Source organism: Ambystoma mexicanum, chromosome 2q, assembly GCF_040938575.1.
Source record: "Ambystoma mexicanum isolate Mex_15411 chromosome 2q, UKY_AmexF1_1, whole genome shotgun sequence".
Lineage (NCBI taxonomy): Eukaryota > Metazoa > Chordata > Amphibia > Caudata > Ambystomatidae > Ambystoma > Ambystoma mexicanum.
In genome coordinates, this window is record NC_090924.1 from 1,480,798,353 (window position 1) to 1,480,824,456 (window position 26,104).

General features: G+C 46.0%; 1 protein-coding gene across 3 annotated transcripts in view; it reads left to right on the forward strand.

Annotated features, from left to right (window-relative positions):
- LOC138570300 (NACHT, LRR and PYD domains-containing protein 3-like) overlaps positions 1–26,104 on the forward strand; it is a 348,872-nt gene that overhangs the window by 287,980 nt on the left and 34,788 nt on the right. For all 3 annotated transcript variants that reach the window (XM_069649073.1, XM_069649074.1, XM_069649075.1), the window contains exons 4-6: positions 6,331–6,498; positions 7,754–7,840; positions 10,768–10,854. In XM_069649073.1, coding sequence (XP_069505174.1) covers positions 6,331–6,498; positions 7,754–7,840; positions 10,768–10,854 — 342 coding nt within the window. The remainder of the gene's footprint in view (positions 1–6,330; positions 6,499–7,753; positions 7,841–10,767; positions 10,855–26,104) is intronic.

The window sequence follows — 26,104 nt, forward strand, 5'->3', positions numbered from 1 at the left end:
GGAGGCATCCGCCTCCACTATGAAAGGTCGATCAATGTCAGGTTGAGCCAAGATGGGGGCTTGTGTAAACTCCGATTTCAATCGTTGGAAGGCTTTATCTTGGGCTGCTGACCAAAGAAAGGGAGTATCCTTCTTCAACAGTGTAATGATCGGTTGAACTATCTCCGAGAAGGAAGGTATGAATTTCCAGTAAAAGTTGGCAAGCCCCAGGAAGGATTGAATCTGTTTCACAGTGGTTGGGACTGGCCAGGATAGTATGGCTTTTACCTTTGAGTGGTCCATCCTGATTCCTTCTGGACTAAGGACAAATCCTAGATAGTGAACAGTAGAGACATGGAAAAGGCATTTCTCGGGTTTAGCCAGGAGTGTATGTTTACGTAACCGCTGTATGACTGCCTTAACATGCTCTTCATGCTTGAGATGGTCCTTGGAGTATATCAGAATATCATCCAGGTAAACTATGACGAAGAGGAACAGCATATCGGAGAACACCCGGTCCATGAAATGTTGGAAGACCGCCGGGGCATTGGCGAGTCCGAAGGGCATAACCAGGTATTCAAAATGTCCAAAGGGTGTTCTAAAGGCTGTTTTCCATTCGTCACCCTCCTTTATACGGATTAGATGGTAGGCACCTCTGAGATCCAATTTCGTGAAGACTACAGCTCCTCTCACCGCTTCCAGGATATCCGAGATTAAGGGTAACGGGTAGCGGTCTTTGAGGGTACATTGGTTTAAACCACGATAATCAAGACAAGGCATAAACTCCTTGGTATCTTTCTTGGGAACAAAAAACAACAAAGCTCCCGCTGGAGATTTGGATGGTCGTATGGTGCCATTTTCTTAGTTGGTATCCAAGTATTCTCGGAGGGTCTTTTTCTCTAGCTCGGATAGAATGAACATCCTTCCAAAAGGAACCACTGCTGAAGGTTCAGTATCAATAGCACAGTCTTCAGGTCTGTGAGGGGGTAGAGACTGAATAATAGCAGTTGAAAACACATCAGTGTAATCCTAATAGGCCCGAGGAACCTGGATAATATTTGAGACTGTAAATGGGCCTTGCTGTTTTGTCGGCGCACCTTCTGGGGATGTTGACGAGGAATCCAGGGATAGGCAATGAGACATACAATGTTCGGAACCAAAAAACAAGGATCCTGCTGCCCAGTTGATGTATGGGTTGTGCTTCTGCAACCAGAGCATACCCAGTACCATTGGATAATGGGCAGACTTTATGATGTCAAATTTGATAACCTCTCGATGATGGTTTATGGAGGGCTGGATCTCTTTGATTTGTAGGGTGATGGGTCCTGAAGAGAGGGGTCTTCCATCGTTATCTTCTACAGGATGCATGACGCCTCGAGTTTCATATGGAATGTGGTGGGTAGTGACCCAATCATGATCTATGAATATCCCCATGGCCCCGCAATCCACTAATGCTAGGATAGGATAGGTTTCTTTCTTGGAAGGCGATAGAAAGGCCTGCAAGATCACGAGATTGCTTTGTCCAGGAGAGTTCAAGGATGGAATAGATGTGAAGCAAACATCTCTCTCCCGAAGCTGTGCTCCATCTAGGATGGGGAGCTGGCGTTTCCCAAATGCCGTGGAGGAGCTAAGGGACATTCTCTCACAAGATGTTTATCAGAGGCAAAATACATACACAGCCCAGTGTGAATCCATTGCATTCTTTCTTGCAGGGATATGGGTCCGCGGGAGACCCCCAGTTGCATGGGTTCTGTGTCTGTAGTGGGGGCAGGAGTGGGCTCAAGTTTAGAGGAAGGTTCTATGGAGGCCTTTTGGCAAGGCACTTTAGTCTTCTTCTTTTATGCCTTCCTTTCCTGGATACGGAAGTCTATTAAAGAGAGATCCATAAGAGCCTGGAAGGAACCTGGGCGAGCTACCCTAGCTAGCTCATCTTTTATTTCCTCATTCAATCCTCTTCGAAAAAGGGTAAAGCAGGCCTCCGGGGACCAAACTGCGTCCTTGGCCAGTTGCTTAAAGCGTGTCACATAGGTCAGCATAACCTGGGAATCCTGTTGGAAATCCAGTAGTCGTTCATGGGCACTATAGACCTGTTCTGGGCAGTCAAGCATGGTCTTTAGAGCCTGTACGAACCCATCATAGTCATCCAGGAGGGCATCTCCAGAATTAACCAAGGGCGTAGCCCACGTTAACGCATTCCCAGAAAGATGCGAAATCATAAAGCCCATCTTTGCCCTAGGGTTAGAGAAGTAATAGGGCTTAAAGGTAAAGTGGACTAAACACGAATCAAGGAATCCGCAAAGGTTTTTTGATGAACCATCATATTTCTCCACTACTCCGCCCAGCAATACACTTTCCTTGGTCGCGGAATCACGTGACAGGACTAATTGTTTTAATGCGTCATTCTCGGCTTTGAGATTCTGAACTTCTGTTGTTAACTCTTGCATGCCGCGCATGAGGTCTTGGACTGCCTCCTCCATGTCTGTATCAGTTTCGATTTGTTGGTGTCTCAATATGTCACAGGTTTCCCCCCTTCTCACCTGTCTGTGTTCTTTCTTCAATTGAGTCTTCTTGCGCACAGTACGGGTCTTGTATAACCCCGTGCGAATGCCCTCGGGTTCCAGTGTGCTTTCAGCGTCCCGAGTCCTGAATCGTTCAGAATGTCCGGGAAGTCCTGGAAAACAGCGAAGCGTGGACTCGGCAGCGAGTACACGGAGGTCCGGGATGCAAGTGAAGGCAAAGGGAAGGAAAGAATGTGGAGGTAACAATTGTGGACCAGGAATCAGGGAATAAGAAGTAAACAAGAGCTAACTACAGCAGCACACATCTAGCCAAGCAGTACCGTTGAGACGCGCAGAGCCGCGGGGGCGTGTCTGCTTTATAGAACATGATGCGTACGACGCAGAAGCTGGTACACAGCGTTCCACGTTCAGTGGCCATGCTGGGAGTACTGCTGAGTGTAAGCCTCTATGGGTCAGGGACCAGGAAGTTCAGGCAGGACGAGTCTGATGGTTCATGACAGTGAGGGAGTAACAGCTGATACCTCCTGAGGAAGAAAGAGTAGCGTTAAGTGAGAGAGTAACAACTGATGCCCGCTGGTGAAGAACAAGTAGCATTAAGTGAGGGAGTAACAACTGATGCCTGCTGGGGAAGAGAGAGTAGCATTAAGTGAGGGAGTAACAACTGAAGCCTGCTGGGAAGAACAAGTAGCATTAAGTGAGGGAGTAACAACTGATACCTCCTGGGGAAAAAAGAGTAGCGTTAAGTGAGGGAGTAACAACTGATGCCTGCTGGGGAAGAGAGAGTATCATTAAGTGAGGGAGTAACAACTGAAGCCTGCTGGGAAGAACAAGTAGCATTAAGTGAGGGAGTAACAACTGATACCTCCTGGGGAAAAAAGAGTAGCGTTAAGTGAGAGAGTAACAACTGATGCCCGCTGGTGAAGAACAAGTAGCATTAAGTGAGGGAGTAACAACTGATGCCTGCTGGGGAAGAGAGAGTAGCATTAAGTGAGGGAGTAACAACTGAAGCCTGCTGGGAAGAACAAGTAGCATTAAGTGAGGGAGTAACAACTGATACCTCCTGGGGAAAAAAGAGTAGCGTTAAGTGAGGGAGTAACAACTGATGCCTGCTGGGGAAGAGAGAGTAGCATTAAGTGAGGGAGTAACAACTGAAGCCTGCTGGGAAGAACAAGTAGCATTAAGTGAGGGAGTAACAACTGATACCTCCTGGGGAAAAAAGAGTAGCGTTAAGTGAGGGAGTAACAACTGATGCCTGCTGGGGAAGAAAGAGTAGCGTTAAGTGAGGGAGTAACAACTGATACCTCCCAAGGAAGAAAGAGTAGCGTTAAGTGAGGGAGCAACAACTGATGCCAGCTGGGGAAGAACAAGTAGCATTAAGTGAGGGAGTAACAACTGATGCCTGCTGGGGAAGAAAGAGTAGCATTAAGTGAGGGAGTAACAACTGATGCCTGCTAGGGATGAAAGAGTAGCGTTAAGTGAGGGAGTAACAACTGACGCCTGCTGGGAAAGAAAGAGTAGCATTAAGTGAGGGAGTAATAACTGATACCTCCTGGGGAAAAAAAGAGTAGTGTTAAGTGAGGGAGTAACAACTGATGCCTGCTGGGGAAGAAAGAGTAGCGTTAAGTGAGGGAGTAACAACTGATACCTCCCAAGGAAGAAAGAGTAGCGTTAAGTGAGGGAGCAACAACTGATGCCAGCTGGGGAAGAACAAGTAGCATTAAGTGAGGGAGTAACAACTGATGCCTGCTGGGGAAGAAAGAGTAGCATTAAGTGAGGGAGTAACAACTGATGCCTGCTAGGGATGAAAGAGTAGCGTTAAGTGAGGGAGTAACAACTGACGCCTGCTGGGAAAGAAAGAGTAGCATTAAGTGAGGGAGTAATAACTGATACCTCCTGGGGAAAAAAAGAGTAGTGTTAAGTGAGGGAGTAACAACTGATGCCTGCTGGGGAAGAAAGAGTAGTGTTAAGTGAGGGAGTAACAACTGATACCTCCCAAGGAAGAAAGAGTAGCGTTAACTGAGGGAGTAACAACTGATGCCAGCTGGGGAAGAACAAGTAGCATTAAGTGAGCGAGTAACAACTGATGCCTGCTGGGGAAGAAAGAGTAGCATTAAGTGAGGGAGTAACAACTGATGCCTGCTGGGGAAGAAAGAGTAGCATTAAGTGAGGGAGTAACAACTGATGCCTGCTGGGGAAGAACAAGTAGCATTAAGTGAGGGAGTAACAACTTATGCCTGCTGGGGAAGAAAGAGTAGCGTTAAGTGAGGGAGTAACAACTGATACCTCCCAAGGAAGAAAGAGTAGCGTTAAGTGAGGGAGTAACAACTGATGCCTGCTGGGGATGAAAGAGTAGCGTTAAGTGAGGGAGTAACAACTGACACCTGCTGGGAAAGAAAGAGTAGCATTAAGTGAGGGAGTAACAACTGATACCTCCTGGGGAAAAAAAGAGTAGCGTTAAGTGAGGGAGTAACAACTGATACCTGCTGGGGAAGAAAGAGTAGCGTTAAGTGAGGGAGTAACAACTGATAACTCCCAAGGAAGAAAGAGTAGCATTAAGTGAGGGAGTAACAACTGATGCCAGCTGGGGAAGAACAAGTAGCATTAAGTGAGGGAGTAACAACTGATTCCTGCTGGGGAAGAAAGAGTAGCATTAAGTGAGGGAGTAAAAACTGATGCCAACTGGGGAAGAACAAGTAGCATTAAGTGAGGGAGTAACAATGTATGCCTGCTGGGGAAGAAAGAGTAGCTTTAAGTGAGGGAGTAACAACTGATGCCTGCTGGGGAAGAAGGAGTAGCATTAAGTGAGGGAGTAACAACTGATGCCTGCTGGGGAAGAAAGAGTAGCGTTAAGCGAGGGAGTAACAACTGATGCCAGCTGGGGAAGAAAGAGTAGCATTAAGTGAGGGAGTAACAACTGATGCCTGCTGGGGAAGAAAGAGTAGCATTAAGTGAGGGAGTAACAACTGATGCCTGCTGGGCAAGAAGGAGAAGCATTAAGTGAGGGAGTAACAACTGATGCCTGCTGGGGACGAAAGAGTAGCATTAAGTGAGGGAGTAACAACTGATGCCTGCTGGGGACGAAAGAGTAGCATTAAGTGAGGGAGTAACAACTGATGCCTGCTGGGGACGAAAGAGTAGCATTAAGTGAGGGAGTAACAACTGATGCCTGCTGGGAAACCAAGCCTGTTTTCTAAATTCCCTTTCAGAGCATTCAGATGTATGCACTTCCTTGAGTCACTAATACTTTTGACATGAAGCATGTTTTGCAACCATTGTTTATTTTATGTTACGTTAAGGGCCATTGTTCTGTGGTAAGTATGACCCACGGGACCCACGGGGGTCCAGGCGAGACCTTTTGAGGTTCCGGATGTTATTTATTGTGCGCCCATTGGCCAGAATAGCTCTCTTCCTCCCCTCCTCAGTCTTGTAATGCCCCATCTTCCCTGTAGACCTATTAGCAGTCCTCTTCTTGCAGTATTGTATTGGCTGATTGTAAGGTGAGATGAAAAATGCTCAGAACTCCAGGCGGTCCATAGAAATTCAGAGCTCCTCGCAGACATGGCTGTGCATGGCACATGGCACATGGCATTTACATGGGTTCCATGGAATGCTCTGCAGACAGAGTGGACAATCTTTCAGATTCCCTAGATGGGGTGTGGTGGCGGATTCGCGGATTAGCGGATTCTGAACCATGACCCGCTCCCCCTTGCAGGTCCAGGAACATCGCACTGTCCTTATGCACTGAACAACCCCCCTCCCCACCCACCCACGCCCCGCTCCCCATTTCCTATTGGCTCACACTTACCGTCTCAGCATTGTGATCCCTCTGTAGGCTGTGGAATAACAATCTGACGGATGACTGCATGGAGGACTTGTCGCTAGCCCTTCAAGAGATGCCCAGGCTGGAGGTTCTGGATTTGCAAACTAATAAGTTCCAAGATGGCTGTGTGCCAGGCCTCGTGGGAATCACAGAGAAATGCCGAGCTCTCAGGACTCTTTTGTAAGTATTCTTGTCTCAAAGGTATCAAGTAAACAAGCATTGGCAATGCCGACAGTTTGGACTTTTGTGAAGGCATGGTAAAAGCACTTTCAAGGCACTGCTGTAGTGTTATTAACTGCCCATTGATGGCAGCAGCTGCAAAAGGGTGTGAGTACCTGGGCATCTAATAGCAGTGCCTGGCAAATGCCCAATGCTCATAAACATGCCAGAAATGTTAGCTTTTCCAATGCTTGTTTCAACAGAACGTCGTCAGTGAAGGAGATGCATGAATCAAGTGGCAGAAGTGGTAGCGGTAGTAGCACGTCCTTTGCATAGCGCCTTTCATCATTAGTAGAGTCACAAGGCGCTGTAGGTTGAACGCCCTCGAGACCGGAGTCCAGGTATAGGAAGTTCGACTAAGTGCTAGAATGCCTGCGTGTGTGCATATTGGCCCGTGCGAAGATATGAAGTGTTGGTCAAGTCCCTGCTAGCCACACATGTCAAGCTGCCATGTGGATGGGTGCTGAGCCTGTGCGAGAGCCGGATAGTCAATATTTGCGCAGCTTCCTGTTGCATTTTTGTCATGAACAGAAACTGCATTCTTATGGAAGAGGTGTTGTTAAAAAGAGTCTTCGAGTGGTGTCTGATGGCAGATGCGTGCCTGTCGGTGGCCATGCCTTCATTTAAAATCACATATGCACGGAGTGCGACAAGCTTCAAAACATTGGCTATTCCTAACAGTTACCCAGACTCTACACTTTGGCTACACAACAAATCACCTAGGTTGAGTCAGACGCTAGATTCTGCAGGCACTAAGTGCCTTGGCCAACCTACACAATTCTACCTGCAGTACATGTTGGCTAAGCTACACAATTCCTTTAAGTGTAACATAATGGCGATACGTAGGCTAACCTACACAGTTCTCTTAAGTGTGATGCACAGTCTAAGTGTAGCATATTGGCTAACCTTCACAATCCAATGCAGCCAAAAATAGAATTGCAGGTACTGAGCACCGGATAGTGCCGGCCCATCTAAATCACTGTGCAAAGGAAGCTTACTGAAGGTTGTGATCAGCAAATGGCCCAGTTTGAGAGTAAAATATTTGTGAAGAGTAACATATGTGAATGTTTAGCTTAATGAAATTTGTTATCAGTGAAAACACAGATTATTGTAAGGGGTCAAGAGTAAGGGCAGAGGAGCAACAGATTGACTTCTGCTGCACAGGAACATGGCTGCAGTCTTGAATTACTTCTCACTCTTCTTTTTGGGTCTTTAGTGTCCTCACAAACCAGTTGACAGGTGAAGGTGTGGCACGTCTGATTGAAGGACTGAAGCTCCATGGCTCAAATCTTGCAAAACTGGGGTAAGCACATTAGCATCAGTGAATGGCGAGGACTGTGTGTGTGGAGGTCTGTGAATGATAGCATAAGTGAATGGTGAGGTCTGTGCATGTGGAGGTTTGTGAGTGGTAGCAACAGTGAATGGAAAGGTCTGTGCATGTGGAGGTTTGTGAATGGTAGCGGCAGTGAATGGCGAGGTCTGTGTGTGTTGACGTTTGTGAATGATAGCATCAGTGAATGGCGAGGTCTGTGTGTGTGGAGGTGTGTGAATGGTAGCGGCAGTGAATGGCGAGGTCTGTGCGTGTGGAGGTGTGTGAATGATAGCATCAGTGAATGGCGAGGTCTGTGCGTGTGGAGGTGTGTGAATGATAGCATTAGTGAATGGCGAGGTCTGTGTGTGTTGAGGTGTGTGAATGGTAGCGGGAGTGAATGGCGAGGTCTGTGTGTGTGGAGGTGTGTGAATGGTAGCGGCAGTGAATGGCGAGGTCTGTGCGTGTGGAGGTTTGTGAATGGTAGCGGCAGTGAATGGCGAGGTCTGTGCGTGTGGAGGTGTGTGAATGGTAGCGGCAGTGAATGGCGAGGTTTGTGCGTGTTGAGGTGTGTGAATGATAACATCAGTGAATGGCGAGGTCTGTGTGTGTTGACGTTTGTGAATGGTAGCATCAGTGAATGGCGAGGTCTGTGCGTGTGGAGGTTTGTGAATGGTAACGTCAGCGCATGGCGAGGTCTGTGTGTGTGGAGGTTTGTGAATGGTAGCGGCAGTGAATGGCGAGGTCTGTGTGTGTTGACGTTTGTGAATGATAGCATCAGTGAATGGCGAGGTCTGTGTGTGTGGAGGTGTGTGAATGGTAGCGGCAGTGAATGGCGAGGTCTGTGTGTGTTGACGTTTGTGAATGATAGCATCAGTGAATGGCGAGGTCTGTGCGTGTGGAGGTTTGTGAATGGTAACGTCAGCGCATGGCGAGGTCTGTGTGTGTGGAGGTTTGTGAATGGTAGCGGCAGTGAATGGCGAGGTCTGTGTGTGTTGACGTTTGTGAATGATAGCATCAGTGAATGGCGAGGTCTGTGCGTGTGGAGGTGTGTGAATGGTAGCGGCAGTGAATGGCGAGGTCTGTGCGTGTGGAGGTGTGTGAATGGTAGCGGCAGTGAATGGCGAGGTTTGTGCGTGTTGAGGTGTGTGAATGATAACATCAGTGAATGGCGAGGTCTGTGTGTGTTGACGTTTGTGAATGGTAGCATCAGTGAATGGCGAGGTCTGTGCGTGTGGAGGTTTGTGAATGGTAACGCCAGCGCATGGCGAGGTCTGTGTGTGTGGAGGTTTGTGAATGGTAGCGGCAGTGAATGGCGAGGTCTGTGTGTGTTGACGTTTGTGAATGATAGCATCAGTGAATGGCGAGGTCTGTGTGTGTGGAGGTGTGTGAATGGTAGCGGCAGTGAATGGCGAGGTCTGTGTGTGTTGACGTTTGTGAATGATAGCATCAGTGAATGGCGAGGTCTGTGCGTGTGGAGGTTTGTGAATGGTAACGTCAGCGCATGGCGAGGTCTGTGTGTGTGGAGGTTTGTGAATGGTAGCGGCAGTGAATGGCGAGGTCTGTGTGTGTTGACGTTTGTGAATGATAGCATCAGTGAATGGCGAGGTCTGTGCGTGTGGAGGTGTGTGAATGGTAGCGGCAGTGAATGGCGAGGTCTGTGCGTGTGGAGGTGTGTGAATGGTAGCGGCAGTGAATGGCGAGGTCTGTGCGTGTGGAGGTGTGTGAATGGTAGCGGCAGTGAATGGCGAGGTCTGTGCGTGTGGAGGTGTGTGAATGGTAGCGGCAGTGAATGGCGAGGTCTGTGCGTGTGGAGGTGTGTGAATGATAACATCAGTGAATGGCGAGGTCTGTGCGTGTGGAGGTTTGTGAATGGTAGCGGCAGTGAATGGCGAGGTCTGTGCGTGTGGAGGTGTGTGAATGGTAGCGGCAGTGAATGGCGAGGTCTGTGCGTGTGGAGGTGTGTGAATGATAGCATCAGTGAATGGCGAGGTCTGTGTGCGTGTGGAGGTGTGTGAATGATAGCATTAGTGAATGGCGAGGTCTGTGTGTGTTGAGGTGTGTGAATGGTAGCGGCAGTGAATGGCGAGGTCTGTGTGTGTGGAGGTGTGTGAAAGGTAGCGGCAGTGAATGGCGAGGTCTGTGCGTGTGGAGGTGTGTGAATGGTAGCGGCAGTGAATGGCGAGGTCTGTGCGTGTGGAGGTGTGTGAATGGTAGCGGCAGTGAATGGCGAGGTCTGTGCGTGTGGAGGTGTGTGAATGATAACATCAGTGAATGGCGAGGTCTGTGCGTGTGGAGGTGTGTGAATGGTAGCGGCAGTGAATGGCGAGGTCTGTGCGTGTGGAGGTTTGTGAATGGTAGCGGCAGTGAATGGCGAGGTCTGTGTGTGTTGACGTTTGTGAATGGTAGCGGCGGTGAAAGGCGAGGTCTGTGTGTGTGGAGGTTTGTGAATGGTAGCGGCAGTGAAAGGCGAGGTCTGTGTGTGTGGAGGTTTGTGAATGGTAGCGGCAGTGAAAGGCGAGGTCTGTGTGTGTGGAGGTTTGTGAATGGTAGCGGCAGTGAATGGCGAGGTCTGTGCGTGTGGAGGTTTGTGAATGGTCAGTGAAAGATGAAGTCTGTGAGTTGTGAATGGTAAAGGCAGTGAATGGGGATGTCTGTGAGGTCAGAGGGTTGTCAGTGGTGGCGTCAGGAAATGGCAACCTTTGTCCATGGAGGTGCTTGTGAATGATGTGGTCTGTGAATGGGGTGGTTTGTCAGTGGTAGGGTCAGTGAAAGGCAGTGTCTCTAATGGGGAGGTTTTGTGAATGGTGAAAGCACATATTGATGTTGCAGGGGTGGGCAAAAGGTATAGGACATGGTAGAGAAGAGTTCTGTGCTGCACACGAACATGGTTCTTCTCACTCGCCTTTTTGTGTTTTCAGTGTGGGCTCAAACCATTTGGGAGATGAAGGTGGGAAGCTGGTGAGTGAAGCTCTGAAGCTCCATGGCCCGAACCTTCAAGAACTACTGTAAGAAGACATCCAGTTACTTTGCATGGCATGGATGACACTGTTTTAGGCCACTCCTAACTGGGAGTCATTAATCTCATGGAAATTATTATATCTCATTTTATTTTCTCTAAGTATTTACAAGGCTAACACAGAGTGAAGTGAAGTACTCAGCGAATCACAGCTGAGTGAGTAAGAAAGTGTTGTTCGGCTGCACGTCCATATGCATAGAATTGAACGCGGGTGGGCATGTTATGCTGTGTTTTTGGGATTTGACCATAAACTGCTGCCATTTGCATGGTCTGCTGGCGCTCTGTCAGATCTGGAAGTGCCTGGGTGAGTTTGGTTAGTTAGAAGAAAAGGGGGAAGATGACAATGTGCTGCTTTGTGTTGATGGTGCAGATCAGTAGTACCATCAGCTTTGCGTGCATGACTGCTTTCTTGGTGTGATGTGCTGGGAACATTGAGGGCTTTGTGTGCAGAGATGGAAGCTCATGCATGCAGTGTGGGCATGCATTGGCTGGGGGCTGGATGTGGTAGGATTTAGCAGTGAGAGAAATGTGGTGAGAGAGAGATTGGAATCAATGTGAAGACCAAGGTTACGGGCATGGAGAGATAAGGGGAGTTCGGAAGTGGAAAAGAGAATGAAAGGAAGAGGACAAGTACCGACAAGTACTATTTGCTGTGGTTTGCGTCTTAGTGTGAAACACACTTTTTGTCTGTCCTGCTTGTCGGAATCTGGAGGTTTCCCTTGCGTGGGAGGCTCCACCCCCTCCCCGCGCTCGGTGACGCCCGCCCTGCCTCTACAACTACCAACGCCATCGCGCACCCGCGCCACGCACCAGCGGTTCGCGGGGAGCCCTGCGTTGGTCTGTAGAGTGCGTATAGTATTATACCAATGTGTTTTTTGTTTTGCTTGTCTACTGTGGGTAGTATTTTGCCGTGTGCTTAGAAAAGGCACCATAGCCTTTGTTCATATCATTTCCACCTGGCGAGCTATTTTCTATTTTAGGGGGTATTGTCATAAGTCGGGTACCCACTGGTTCTTGGTGGCTCGAGTTTTCACCTTTTGGCTGTCCATGCCCACAGGAGACTGCAGGCTTCATTGCCTTTGATCTTGCGGGCTTGGTGCGGCCATTTAGGTGATTCGATGTGCTCAGTCTCCATCACAAGTGGTTTATGACGGCAGTATTTCTTAAGTTTTTATCAGTTACTTGGGGGAAATGATTTTGGTTGCATTTACAGCAGGTCTCATTGCATGTTCATTTGTTGGGTTGCTGTCTATTTTGTTTATCTAGTTGGAGGTTTCCAAAGTGCTTAGTAACTCCCTCTAACGCACTATATCCACTTACTGCATTCTTCAGCCCTAGCCGACGTACAGCGTGGCCAAGAAGGAGGAGGAGGCCACTTAGTTCCCCCCTTAGGCTTTTGTGCAGCCAATGTTCTTCTTCTTTTGCTCTTGACTCATTTAAATACAAGAGCCCTCCTTTGACATTCTTGTTGGAGGTGTCTACAGCAGTTGAGCATGAGCCCAACTTTAAGAAATGGCAGTAAAGCAGGTCCCTTATTGAAATCTAAGAAGGCACACGCTGGGAATACAATCCTTAACCCTACCCTCCCTCTGCTACCTATGGATAAAAAGTCATTTTTATCTATGTTTAACCTCTCGGAGGAGATGGTTGGTGACCAGGTTCATGAGGGATGTCTTGAGAGTTCTCAGACAGTAGCTCCTTTCTCTGTAAAAGTTAGCTCTCCGCCTGGTTCTTCTCCTGCCTCACCTTTGCCAACTTTTTCCGTTCAGGAAGCTAATGAAAATCATGGGGAGGTGGGTGGTTCGGTCGGACATGCAAATGATATAAATTGCTCCCCTTTGCAGCATCTTGAAGGCCTTCCCTCTATCTCTGATACTTCAATGTTGGCACCCACAATTGTGAGTGAATTAGGTAAAAGAGTGCAGCTTTCTTTGGGTCCCTCTTCTCCAGCTGCATGTTCCCGGTATTTTCGCGGATTCTGAACTTGTTGGACAAGGGACATGAGCTTACTCATTGTTCTATAAGGGAAATGCAGGGCTCTCTTGGATTCATGAAAGGCAAGATGGCTCGATTGGAGGGTTTTATCTTTGCAGAAGAACAATCCAAGCCCTTTTATCTGGCCCAATTTGAAAAAATGTTGGTGAGTGTGAGGTCCGCTCTACAACCTCCTTTGACCTGCACCTCCACTCATTCACAAGGCTCACAAACTGACCCTGGGATCCTGCCTCTTCCCCCGCCTCAAAGATCCTACTCACAGGTAGTGCAAGGTGATAAGTTGGTTGAATCGGGGCTTGGTGATGCTGAGGCTATCGACCTACTGGTAGTAGCCAAACTCCAACACGATCGTATTCTGCAGGTGGAACAACTTCTCCATAAACTAGTTGTGACCCATAATTTAGATCCGTTGGTCTGCGTAGGTGAGGAAACCAAAATTATGGAGAGGATTACCGTTCCTCCAGATAGTCCCTCTATATTGACAGATATTATCGATAACCAGTTCTCTTGTCCCCCTGTGGTTTCTATTTTGCCACCGGAATCTGACAAAGGCCCTGTTATGCATGAAGGGAGGCACTTTGTCTCTCGTAAGGCAAGGAAGTCTTTCCTAAGAGCCCAAAAACGATTAAATCGAACAAAGGCCATGCAGAAGAAAATGGAAACTAAGGCACCCTCTGTCACTCGGATGCCAGTGCCAATAGACGCAGGGGCACTTGTAATTCCTACAATCATAAATCATCAAGATGATGTGGGATTGGACTTGTGTGCCCTAAATGAGGAAATCAAAAAACATCTACAGATTGCAGCCCTGAAAAGTGGCAATGTTCAAATTGCACCCCGTTCTATGCCTATGACTTCAAATGTAAACACACAACCTCAGCTTCACTCCTTTTTCCTAATATCGAATCTAAAAAGGTGCTCGGTCGGCTCCCTGTAAAATCAAAAGAAGTTGCTGTTCGAAATTCAGCGATCGTCTCTTTGCCCTTGGCACTGTCTGTTGGTGGTCAGGCAGTTGAGTCCCTTACATCGGTAGCTCTCGCCGTCGAAAGTGAGGAACAGGGGGTGAATACCCCACAACCCAGGTTGTCAAGGTTTCTTTGATTCCGGCGTGCCCTCTCCCCATTGAGGAGGTGTCATGTCCACAATCACCTATTTGAGAAGCCATAAATGACACATTGTCCTTTTCGCAAATTCCTAGGGACATGAAACTTATTCTTGGCTGGACTAGCGACCCTGAGATCATCGGCCCTGCTCGTATTAATAGGTCATTTTTGATGAATTCATTTTTTCAGATTCCAGCTTTAAGAAATCTTTCATCAAAGGACCTTGATTGGGTAAAACTAGCAGCCCATAATAACCACATAGTGTTGTGTAGAGTGCAATCGCAAATTATATCTAAAATGCTTTTGGAGTTCTCAGATGATTTTCACTCTATTGGGCTTGTGACGTGTTGGTTTGCAGACATGGAAAGTGCCTGGGCCTTTCTCGATTGGGTACCTGTCCCCCAAAAAGAAGGCTCTGAAGTTTCAGCTCAAATTCCTTTTGAGTCGCATGCTAACCAATTGTCTCTTCAACTGGCCTCGCTTACGCAAGCACTTAGCGGTTTATCTTGGTTGGAGCCCTTGATAAAAGTTGCGGTAGCCATGAAGAATCCTTCTCCTGACTCATAATTGGGTCGTATTACCGTTGCCTCCTGGAATTGCTGTGGTACAAGCAACCTCGGGGCATGGCACAGACGTGTCAGGCTTGAGCTAAAACCTGATCTTCTATTTTTACAGGAAACGATGGCTCTAGGTGATGTAGTGTTAGACGGATATATTTGTTTTTCTGTCCCGGCTCGTCGCCCTTCTGGTGGCATCGCTATCCTTATCAACAATGGGTTGAAGGTGGTGTCTTCATTATTGGATTACTCTGACTCATGCTTATTCGTGGAACTGTCGTTTGAGCATAGAAATGTTCTGTCCTCGTTATTGCTGTCCATATATTGGAACCCGCACGCAGTGAAGTTGCGCCTAGTTTTAGAGGAACTGGATCGGATTTTAGGCCATGCACTCGTTTCCTGTCCAAATCATGAAATTGTGATAGGAGGCGACTTGAACTCATATCTAGATCTCTATAATGCTGCACGGCCTTGCTGTAATTCCTCTCCATATGTCCAACAAGAGGCAAACAATGGACACGTTTTTTCGAAGCATGGGGTATTTATCTAATTCAACTTGCGCCACATTCCATCAAAATTTCTTGGAAGCGTGGAACAGCCATTTCTCTCATTGATTATCTATTGGCGTCAAGGGTGTGTACTGGTCTGTTCGACCCAATTTCCATTCTGGATCTGGGATTGAGCGATCACTACATGCTGTTCTCGAGTCTTCATCTAAGGATTGAGGCACATCAAGCCTCGGCCCCTGCTATATTGGTGGCAAGCGACAGGAATACCATCTCTGTCAAATGGAATCCATCAGTCTGTAGGAAATTGGTCTTTTTGGTGCACAGGGACCTCCTCGTGTGCCATGAGGACTACCTGTCGGTTGGTAACGAGGAATCAATCAATAAAATACACTTATTGATGATCCATAGGCACTTGCTTAGCCTAGTGAAAGTCCCACAGGCTATGGTTTACCTGCAGGATGTCCACCCTAATTTGGCTCTGGTTGTAGATTTAAGAAAGCAAAAAAATAGGGACCTTTGTAAGCTAAGATCTACGTCCTATAATTTGCCGAATTATGTGAGAGAAAAATGTTTTATTGGAGCTCGCTTTAAACAGCAATTAAAGACTCTTCGACAGGCCGAGTATAACGCAGCCAATCAACATATGATTGAGCTGTTATGCAAAAAAAAATCCAGAGATTTGTGGTCTATTCTAAGAAATCCGACAGGTAAGGCAGATCAACGAATGGTTGCTACCATCTCTGGTGCCGAATGGGAGCAGTTTTTCTGTCAAAAATATGCATTGCCGGAAATTCACTCCAAGTCTGAATGAATTGAAATGCAGTTGTCTTGCCCAAGGGTTTGTCCCTGGGATGTCAAAGACATAATATGGGCAATTTCGCAACTGAAATTTTCGAAGGCGGCTGGTCCTGATGGGCTTCCCGCATGTGTCTTCAAGGATGATCCCAATTTTTGGGCCAAGTACTTGCTTGCCCGCTATCAGCTGATCTATAAAACTGGTAGAATCCTGCAATTTTGGTTGATGGCAATAGTAATTCCGCTTCACAAAAAGGGTGCCCTAAGTAACCCGCTGAACTTCAGGCCAATTGCCTTAATAGACACTGCAGCAAAAAAATGTCCACGGTTGGTTTTGTGTGACTTGGAAGCACACCTACGTGCCTCAAATATCCTTTCAAAAGAACAAGTTGGTTTTCGGTGGGAAATGGGCACACAGTTAAATGCTTCGATTCTTGCCCATCTTTTGCGGCATGCGCACTCCAAGTCAAACAGCACAATCTATATGGCATCGTTGGACCTTTCTGCCGCCTTCGATAACGTACTACGAACTCGTCTCTGGCATAAAATTTTGTCATATGGTATTCCGTCTGCGCTTGTAGCAATAATTGCTGCCTTGCACTGTAACACCTCATATAGGGTCCGTATTAATTCTGATGGGCTCTTAACTGACAACATCCCCACATGCATTGGTGTCAAACAGGGATGTAATCTGGCGGCGGTATTATTTAATCTTTACCTGGCCGATATAGACAAAATTTGGAGTGGCTCTAATTCCTTTCCGGTAGTCTTGGGCAAACTACGTCTTGACTGGTTGGCCTTTGCGGATGATGTCATCCTATTCGATAGGGTTCCTTTTGGCCTCCAAAATAAACTTAAGATCTTTCATGATTATTGTTTGTTGAATAATATGACTATAAATACAGCTAAATCTCATATTATTGTGTTTACTGCAAAAAAACAAAAACCCATGTTTAACTTTGTGATTGACACACAATCTATCATGAGAAAAGAAGGGATTGTTTACTTGGGTTATCACCTATCGAATAGGATGTCTATCGATGGATGGCGCTTAGTGTTGAATTCCAAGCTCTACCCATTGGCTACCCAAATGAGAATTATCTTTCGAAGGCATTGTAGATATTCACTTATACCCCTCTTACAATACTACACCATGAAAGTAGAGCCCATCTTACTTTATGCTGTCGATGTGTGTCTGATGAAGCTGGGGCCTTTATTAAATCTTCTAGAAGGTAAACTTTGGAAAGAGATCCTAGGTTTACCAGGTTATCTACCAAATGCAATCATTTTACATGAACTAGGCCTATATCCTTTAGCGGACAAATATCTATGGCGGATGGTTACTACCTTTAGTAAAATGATTTCCCTTCCTCCAAATTCCCTGTATGAGGATTTTAAGTCAATGCTCGTCAATGAGTGTCCTGTCTCGATTGCGGAATTCAAAGAACGTATATATGCCATCTTATTATCTTTGAATATGTCCCAGCAGGATTTAATTGACTCACCGCGTAAAGTCAAATCTCGTTTCTTTAAAAATGCCTGGGCACATAATTCAGATTTTATCGGTGGCTATTCCTCATTCAGTTCCTATGCTATCTTTAGGCAGGCAGTTACTCCTCGGCTCCCTTATCTACTGTGCTTTCCTGACAACGCTGCAAGAAGGACTTACATCCGTTTCCGTCTGGATCTTGTCCATACCGGTTCCCGTATTAGGAACTGGTCTGGTTATAGGGACCTGGGGCAGTGGGACTGTTGCAGATTTTGCATAGAACATGCTGAGATAGAATACCTAGAACATCTGTTTATGCATTGTACGATGCTGTTTGGGTGCATTTCTATCCTCATATTCACCTTTTGAATGCCATTTAGTTTGGCTTCGTTGTATGCAGGGAAACTCTAATACCATCATACTTGCAACTGTTAGGCCTGTTCTGTTAATTGAGGTGCACCTGCTGCCACTAAACAATGGCATTCTTAGTGGGTCGATTTTGACTCGCTCCTTAAAAAATTAATTAACATTTGTTTTATAATTGGAATGTCTCGTGCTGATTGTTTGATTTTGCGTTACTCTCTATCTCCCAGCTATGTTCTCACTTGCTTTTTTTATGACTGTAAATAATTTTTGTCATGTTTAATGTATGCTGGGTGGTGGTTTTGTTTTGTTTTGTTTTGATGTGTTTTGTTATGTAGGTTATGTGGGCCTTTAATATGTATTTAAAGTGTCTTATTATGTGATAAGGATTTTAAGATGAGTATTTTGTAAAAGACGATTATTGTTTGTAAGTGAGTAAAATTTGTAAAGGTGTAAATTAAGTTTTGCTACCAAAAACAAATAAATAAAAAAATAAAAAAATAAAAAAAATATTTAACAAAAAAAAGGAAGAGGGGAGGGGGGATGAATAGTGTTGGCAGGGAAGAACAGGACTTCAGTTTTGTCAGCATTTAGGGTAAGGAAGTAAGAGGACATCCATGATTTAATGGCGGAGAGACAAGAGGAAAGCTTAAGATGGATGTCTGAGGTGAAAGAGGAGAAGGAGAGGAAAAGCTGAGTATCGTCTGCATAGAAATGGTGTGAAACACCAAAAGAGTAGATGATAGGGGCTAAGAAGTATAAGGTGAGAAAAGAAAAGGGCCAAGGACGGAGCCTTGGGGGACACCGTGGTTGAGAGGATAGGTGGGAGAGGTGGAGCTGCCCCATGAGACTGCATCTTCAGTCCATAGATAACAACATAGGCTAAAAAATAGGTTAATTAAATGTACGACTTAATATAAAACATTTTATTAAATTTAAGTAATTTAAAAAAGCTTATAAAACATAACATTTTCATTTACAATTTAAAGTGCCTACGTGACAAGTGCAATATAATATCTATTTCAGACAAACATTACAAGGTTTTAAAAAAAATGTTTCACAAAGAGATCTTTGGTAGGTCTTACTCCCCTCACCAAAACGTTATTGCCCAATAGTAGGTAAGCATTTATACTTTACTATTACTAAAAATTAATTTTTTCAGAGGAAACCTGTAATTAGGTCCTAGTAGACATCAATGTCCAATTAATTGACACTGCTAGACATTGCAGCGGCCAAAACCCCTTCTATCTCTCTGCACGGACCTGGAGATCGGCAAGCTACGCGAAGAAGCTCATACCAGAAAAGCAGACGGAGTCGGGGAGAGGAGTGCGCCTTCAAAGGTCGGAAAATATGAGAAAATATTCTCACTGGGAACGGAGACTGACAGAGTGCAGAAAACCCACTTCTGGGCTGCTGGAGAGTCTTGAGGAAGACAGGAGAAGGCTCCGAGTAGCTGGAGAAGCCACAGAAGATCCTGGGAGCCCCGACTACAACTGAAGGGCAACCGTCAAGACCCTGCAGGTATAGGGTGGCCAAGCCTGGGGTTGGGGAGACCCAGAGAATGCAACAAACCTAAAATAAGGACTAAGATAAATTAATATGTGCCATCCCACAGCAGCAAAGTAAAGGGGGTCTGGGACCCTTATTGGGAAATCATAGCCCAAATCACAATAAGAAAGGATATGAACTTTACACTTACACAAAATGCTCACAGTCCTTGACAGGAGAGTAAACCAAGACTGTGGGTGCATGTGAAGTCAGCGAGAAGAGACAGTGAGAATGGGGCTGCTGAATACCCTACTTTGCAGCTGAGTGGACCAGGAAGGGGGTACTGAGCAAGGGTCTTGGACCCACAACACAGCCTGCAAAAGGCATCCGGATTGTTCTTCATCGTTGCAGAACCTGGAAGCCAGGTCTGTTCACACAGGGGTTTGGACCCTCAAGACGGCTTGGAAAAGGGGTCCATACCATTCTACAATATAACAGGGGCTGGGAGTCAGGCCTACCAAGAAGGTTGGAAAGACTCTGGGGAAAGGGAATCAAGCCCTTGTGTCATGTTAAAAATGTGTTTGCTTTCTACACCTTTTGGAACATTTGTTTTGAACTGCATAGCTGGGCTACAGGCAGATAGACAAGTAACATTTCCCTTAGCGCATTATACTGAGTTTAGCTTGTGAGGGACAGGTTAGGATTTGGACACAGGACGGCGAACTTTACTTTGGGACATTCTGACACATGCCGTTTTCATTAGCTAGTTTTGTTGAGGCAGGGAAACTCCTCTTAGAGATAGGGTCAATTAGGTTTTTCTCCAACTCCCCCCCCCCCATTTTTGTTATTAATAAAAGTCTTTGCCAATCAACATGCCACCCTTGTGTCCATCTCTTACTTCTACACCCTCACATATGGTGTGAGGAGTGGGATGTCACCTGATCGACAAAAATCAGTGGACCCTAAAATGTACTAAACTCTCAACTAAAGCCTCTGCCCCAACTGTGGCTACTATTAACTCCACCAAGGGCACATCCATCCGACTACCATCTACATTCAGGCTAGCATGGAGGTATGGCTTAGATTTGTTAGCAGGATTAGTAGAGCCATACTATAGGGGATATGTACAGATTCTGATCCAAAATAACAGAAAGCGTTCTTATTGAATCAATGTAAGGGACAAGGTGGCCCAAGGTATCTTGGAGAGAGCAGTGTTCCTCAACAGAGAGGAGGTTTGTGACCAAGATCAAACAGAGAGCGGTACAAAAGGGTTTGGGGATCCAAAGCTACTACCATCTACCAGTATGAGGGCGCCTGCTCCCCAAGCTGATCAGGAATAAACCACAATCATGTGAGACCTTGCTTTTTCACAAACAAACAACACCATCTTATCTGAGGCCTTCCTCAATGTAATACCTGAAGAGGAAAAGGGGGTCTGTTTTATTTACAAAGCATGGACTACTATATAGGGGATGTTACTAGTAAGGGGGTGGCACCGTCCCAAATAGTAGTCCCTGTGAGGAGTCAGCAATGAGAGCCCGGACACAAGGTAGATATATTTTCAAGCAACAGCATTTATTGAAACTTTACTTTTACTTTTACTTTCAACATTTATGTCGCGCACCATAAACCCGAAGGTGTGAGGGCGCATACAAAACATACAACATAAAACATAAACATTACCACCATCATAATATGTAAAACATGTCATATGTGAAATCTAAATCACAGGATGAAACGCAAAAAAATATAAAATAACTCAACACTGAGATACCCATCAAATTATCAAGTTACACAAGGAAGAACCTCTGGGGATATATCGACATCTTCTTAGAAAAGCGGGTAAGGAGCTACTACCACAACGCACTAGTACACCGTCACTGTCGGGTTGTCTGCCCCAATCATCCAAGACCAGCCTAAGCATGATCTTCAAATCCGACAGTCTGACTACACCCGGCCCTGTCCTCTGTCGCAACCAAGCAAGGACTGTAGCGTAACGCTTGCCTTGACTCTTTACTTTCAACCTTCGAAATGTTAGTAATGATCAGATTTCTATCATCCATGATGAGGTCCTGGGAGCTATTGGCCTTGGTTTTGGGCATTTGTCCTTTCCTTAGATGCAGACTTCGCAACGCTACCTTTTTAAGTTGGCATTCCTTTCTATGAGGAGTTTAAATGTTTTGTTATCAGAAGGGATGGCCAATATTGCAAGGTGATTTTCTTGTCTTAACCCTTTAATTTCAGTACTGGATGTTGACACCGTCTCCTTGGTCACCGATGCCTTGGATGCCGGCAACTCCTCAATAAGGAGGACAGTTTGTGAGGTTTGGTTTTTCAGTTCCTTTTCCATACTCACTTGACAGGAGTTATCCAATTTCATCAAACGTGTCCAAACAGCAGGACTGCCATGCCCTTTGGTCTGTGGAGCAGTACTCATACCAGCTTGATGTAAATCTGCTACCCACTCATTCAGTGAGACAACCAAAGTACCCAAATCGAAAGGGCTGGTACATAATAACAGCTCTTTTGCAATGTTGGTCATAGGAATAGGCCATTGCAGGAAGGGGATACTCACTGGCTGTGAGGCCCTGGCTGGCAAAGAGGTTACATTTGTAGAATTCAACGCAGCCGATTCCACATTAGTATCCACGAGCATAAGACTGATCGTACCAGTCTTCAATGATGGACCACTCCCACCCTTCTCAGCTAATTCCGTGGCTTTGGATGTCATCCTCAATGGAAGTGGGGAGTTTGTGGGCATAAGGTACAGGCCACCATAAAGTCAGCACACACACATGTGGAATACACTAAAATATTCCACCCACAGGAGCCGAAAGCCTTCAGCTGCAAAGACCATTGAAAAAACGCGCAATGCTTCCCCCGGTATTATCAAGTAAAATAAAGTAACACAAGCTTAACGCCCACGTGTGTTTTGGCCTTACTTCAGCTGGCCGCGACCACCCGGCCCCCGGACAAGCAGTGAGGCAGTTGAAAAACTTCCTAATCAGCGGGCAAGAAGATTCTTTCAGGCGGGTCCAGTAAAATTACAACACGGAGCCCCAGCAATTGCCCACACGCCGGCTCCACAAAAGGCTAGAGGAAAGGCCCTATTCTGTTCAACGTCAAGACGCACGGCACCCGAGTGATGTCGCCGCCTCCGACGTACCTTGAAACAAAAATGCGTTGAGAAACTGCCTAACTGGACCTGTTCTAGGAGGAATTTCCCTTCCTAAAAATCAAAACTAAAAGGAACAGTCAGCATCAGGAAGTCAGTAACTGATAATCCATCCTTGTATCCAAAACATCCTGTCCCGACCCTTACACTAATAAACAAACAACAAAAGGGTGCAAGCAAATGTCTTTTTCTTGATGTTAGCCAAAAGTGTTCAAAACCTAGTAATGACTCCAACAAGAATGTTCTCCAAGGTAGAGGCCCTTGAGTCCACAGGGTGTTCCGCTTCTCCTGGTTTCTTAAATAGGAGGGCAAAAATGCCCTTTTTAATTAGCACTTACTTTGTTCGTTAACTAGACTCAATCACAAGCTTTGCAACAGTCTTTCTGTGAGATTTCCTTTAACGCTGAAGATTGCCTGGTAACCGAAGAGGGAAGCAGTTTACATCTATTCCCTAGTGACCTCCCTGTCCAACAGCAGGATATTCAGGATCTCCTAGTCCAATTTCCTGATGTATTTCGATACGAGCCAGGGAGAGTAAACGGTGTGTATCATCATATTCACCCCCCCCATCCCGCCCCCAGGGAAAAGTCATAAATCCAAGGCCCTACCAGATCGTGGAAGCTCGGAGGGAAATAATCGTCCAGGAGGTGGAGATGATGCTGGCTGAGGATATCATAGTCATCACAGAGTCCATGGTCCTCACCAATAGTGCTGGTTGCAAAATCAGATCAATCGTGGTGGTATTGTATCAACTTTTGCAAGTTGAATGTGGTGTCCCAGTTCGATAATTACCCAATGCCAGGAAGTGACAACCTCATTGATTGATTGGGCACCACCAAGTATATCTCCACGATTGACCTGAACAAGGGCTGTGGCAGGTCCCTCTGAACCCTGATGATAAGGAAATTAACAGCTTTCTCCACCCTTAGAGGACTCTTTCATTGTAAGGGTCTTATCTTTGGGCCGCACAGAGCGCTGGAAACCTTCCAAAGGTTGATGGACCAAATCTGACAACCTTACTGACATTTCTGCAGGGCCTCTTTAAACGACCTCTTCATACACAGTAAGATGGGGAATGAACATATGTTGCATTTGTTCCAGCTATTGAGAGCCCTACGTAATGCCAGATTGATCGCTAACCCAAAGAAGTGCCATCTTGCCAAGTCAGAAGCCAAATACCTAGGCTTCTTTGAGCGCAACGGCATGGTCCAAACACAGCCAGAAAAAGTGAAGGCAATCAAGGAGACCCCTGCCCCTAAACCCAAGAGGGACCCAAGGGCCTTTTTAGGTCTCATAGGGTTTTTTAGAAGGTTTATTCCTAATTTCCCCTCCATGACTTCGTGCTTGACTAACAAGTTAAGAAATGCAGAGCCACATAAAATCAAGTGGGGGAAACAGAGGATCAGGCTTGCTTTGAATCCCTGAAGATAATACTGTGGAGTGAGACCGCACTGAAGGTAGCCAATTTTCACAACAAGTTTGTCCTGCAAACAGACGCCTCCAAGGTAGGACTAGGAGCAGTTTTATCTCAGGTCTATGATGGGATAGAACCTCCAGTGATGTTTATCAGTAGGAAACTGTTTCCTAGAGAGCAGAACTGTGCTACAATAAGAGCTGGGGACTTAGTGATGAAATGAGCAGTAGAACATCTCCGAAACTACCTCACAGGGAGAACATTTACATTAGTAACTCACCATTCCCCGTTGGTATGGCTAAGCCTTAGGAAAGACACCAATCCCCGGATTATGCAATGGTTCTTTGACTTGCCACCGTGATATTTTAGCGTAGAACATCACAAGGGGAAAGAACGGGGCAATGTAAACTCTCTCTCCTGCTTCCCTTTAGAAGAGGAAGTAACTGAAACCATAATAAAAAGGGTATGTGACGAATCTCAAAGAGCCGTCACTGCTTTAGATGGGGGAGCCCCTTTCCATGAGGCCAGGGAGTGGGGGAGCCCCTTTCCATGAGGCCAGGGAGGTGAGCACCACTACCCAATAGTCCCCCTGGATATGGTACTCAGTGGGAGGATCTCATGAGGAGGCAGGACCCCATTGAGAGTAGTGACCATCTTGGAAGAATACAGTAACTCTTTGACCCTCCCAGCTTCCCTATAAGACCTTCTGTCACCCTCCCTTCAACTGCCCCAATATACTTTTGTTACACATCTCAGGTAGAGACCACTGCGAAAGAAAACACCCATATGGTATTCACTGACACTACTGACACGAAGAAGAGGCAAAGAGCATTGAGGATCAATGCTGAGAACGTAGGCATGCAGTCTTGTTGTTCGAATGAACCGATTGGCACGCTGCCATTTAAAACAAGATAGGGAACCGAGCAATGGCGTCTTCTACCTCTCGGAATTGACCGGTAGCTTGGCAAGCTACATAAAGAAGATCAGACCAGAGAAGCAGACAGAGTCGTTAGAGGAGCGCATCTGCAAAAGCCCCAAGAATCTTCCTGCAGAGGAGCAAGTACTCTTGCCAGGAGGGGAGACTGATGGAGTGCAGAAAACCCACCGTCAGGCTGTTGGAGAGGCTTGCGGAAGACCGGACAAGGCTGTAGGTAGCTGGGGAAGCCTCAGAACATTCTGTGAGAACCAAGGACCACTGGAGGGCAACTGCCAAGGCCCTGCTGGTATTATGGGGGCCAAGCCTGGGGTTGGGGAGACCCAGAGAACGCAAGAAACCTTAAGCAAAGTAAGAACTAAGGTAAAGGAATATTTGCCGACGCACAGCAGCACAGTGAAGGGGGTCTAGGATCAGTGCACAGATATTTTTGTTTATTTTTATTAAAAAAATGCATATGGTTTACAAAACCCTTACAAGAAATATAGCAATTTATGTTAAAAGAATACATTATTAAATTATACCTTATACATTCTTTATCATTTCATTCAATGTAACTCAGTTTACAATTTCCTGAATGATGCTTTCAAATACAAAATAGCGAGAGAAAAAGCCAATCAAGACAGATAAAACCATCCCAGATGAGTTACACTCTGCATGAAGGACAAAAACGCTACAAACCAATCAGTTCCAACTTTGATGGTTATAGTGCTTTGTGAGCATTTTACGTAATTCCCTTCAGCTTGCATATTTTCTTTTGCTCTAATGCCCCACTAATTCTGGCAAGTGTGGCGGCGGTAACTCATTGCAGGTCCAGCGGCAGCCTGCCGGTTTTACCGGCACGGTTACCGCCAGACTTGTAATGAGGCTCATAGAGTCCCCATGCAACATTGATAACCAAAAGAAGTACCTCGGTAACCATTCCGGATTACTAACAAAAGACCTAAAGTAATGTAATCCTGGGCATTGGAGAACTTGAGACATTAGTAATAAGTGCAATATCGATTCAACCGGAGAATTGCTCTGACCAAACCTACAGCAATCATTCCTGGCCCCCCACTTTCTCACAAATTGATATTATTTCATTGGCTTTCAAAATATGTGGCTTCCCTCTTATTGACAAACCGGTCATTAAATATAATCATATTTTTAATCTTCCTGGGATTAGACATACGTATTTCCATAGAGGAGCCTACATTGTACAGGATCACTGCACCATCGGATAGTAGATCTTCATAAAGCCTCCCATTACATCTCCCTCCAAGAGACTATAAACATTTCCCTTCAGGCTTATTGCACTGGATTATGCTGGACATGGATTGCAGGCCCATTTCATATCTTATCATTTGTATTGGGACACATTTGGGCAGATGAAATAGAACAGACCCACGTTAGGAAAGATTTCATTTTATATGTC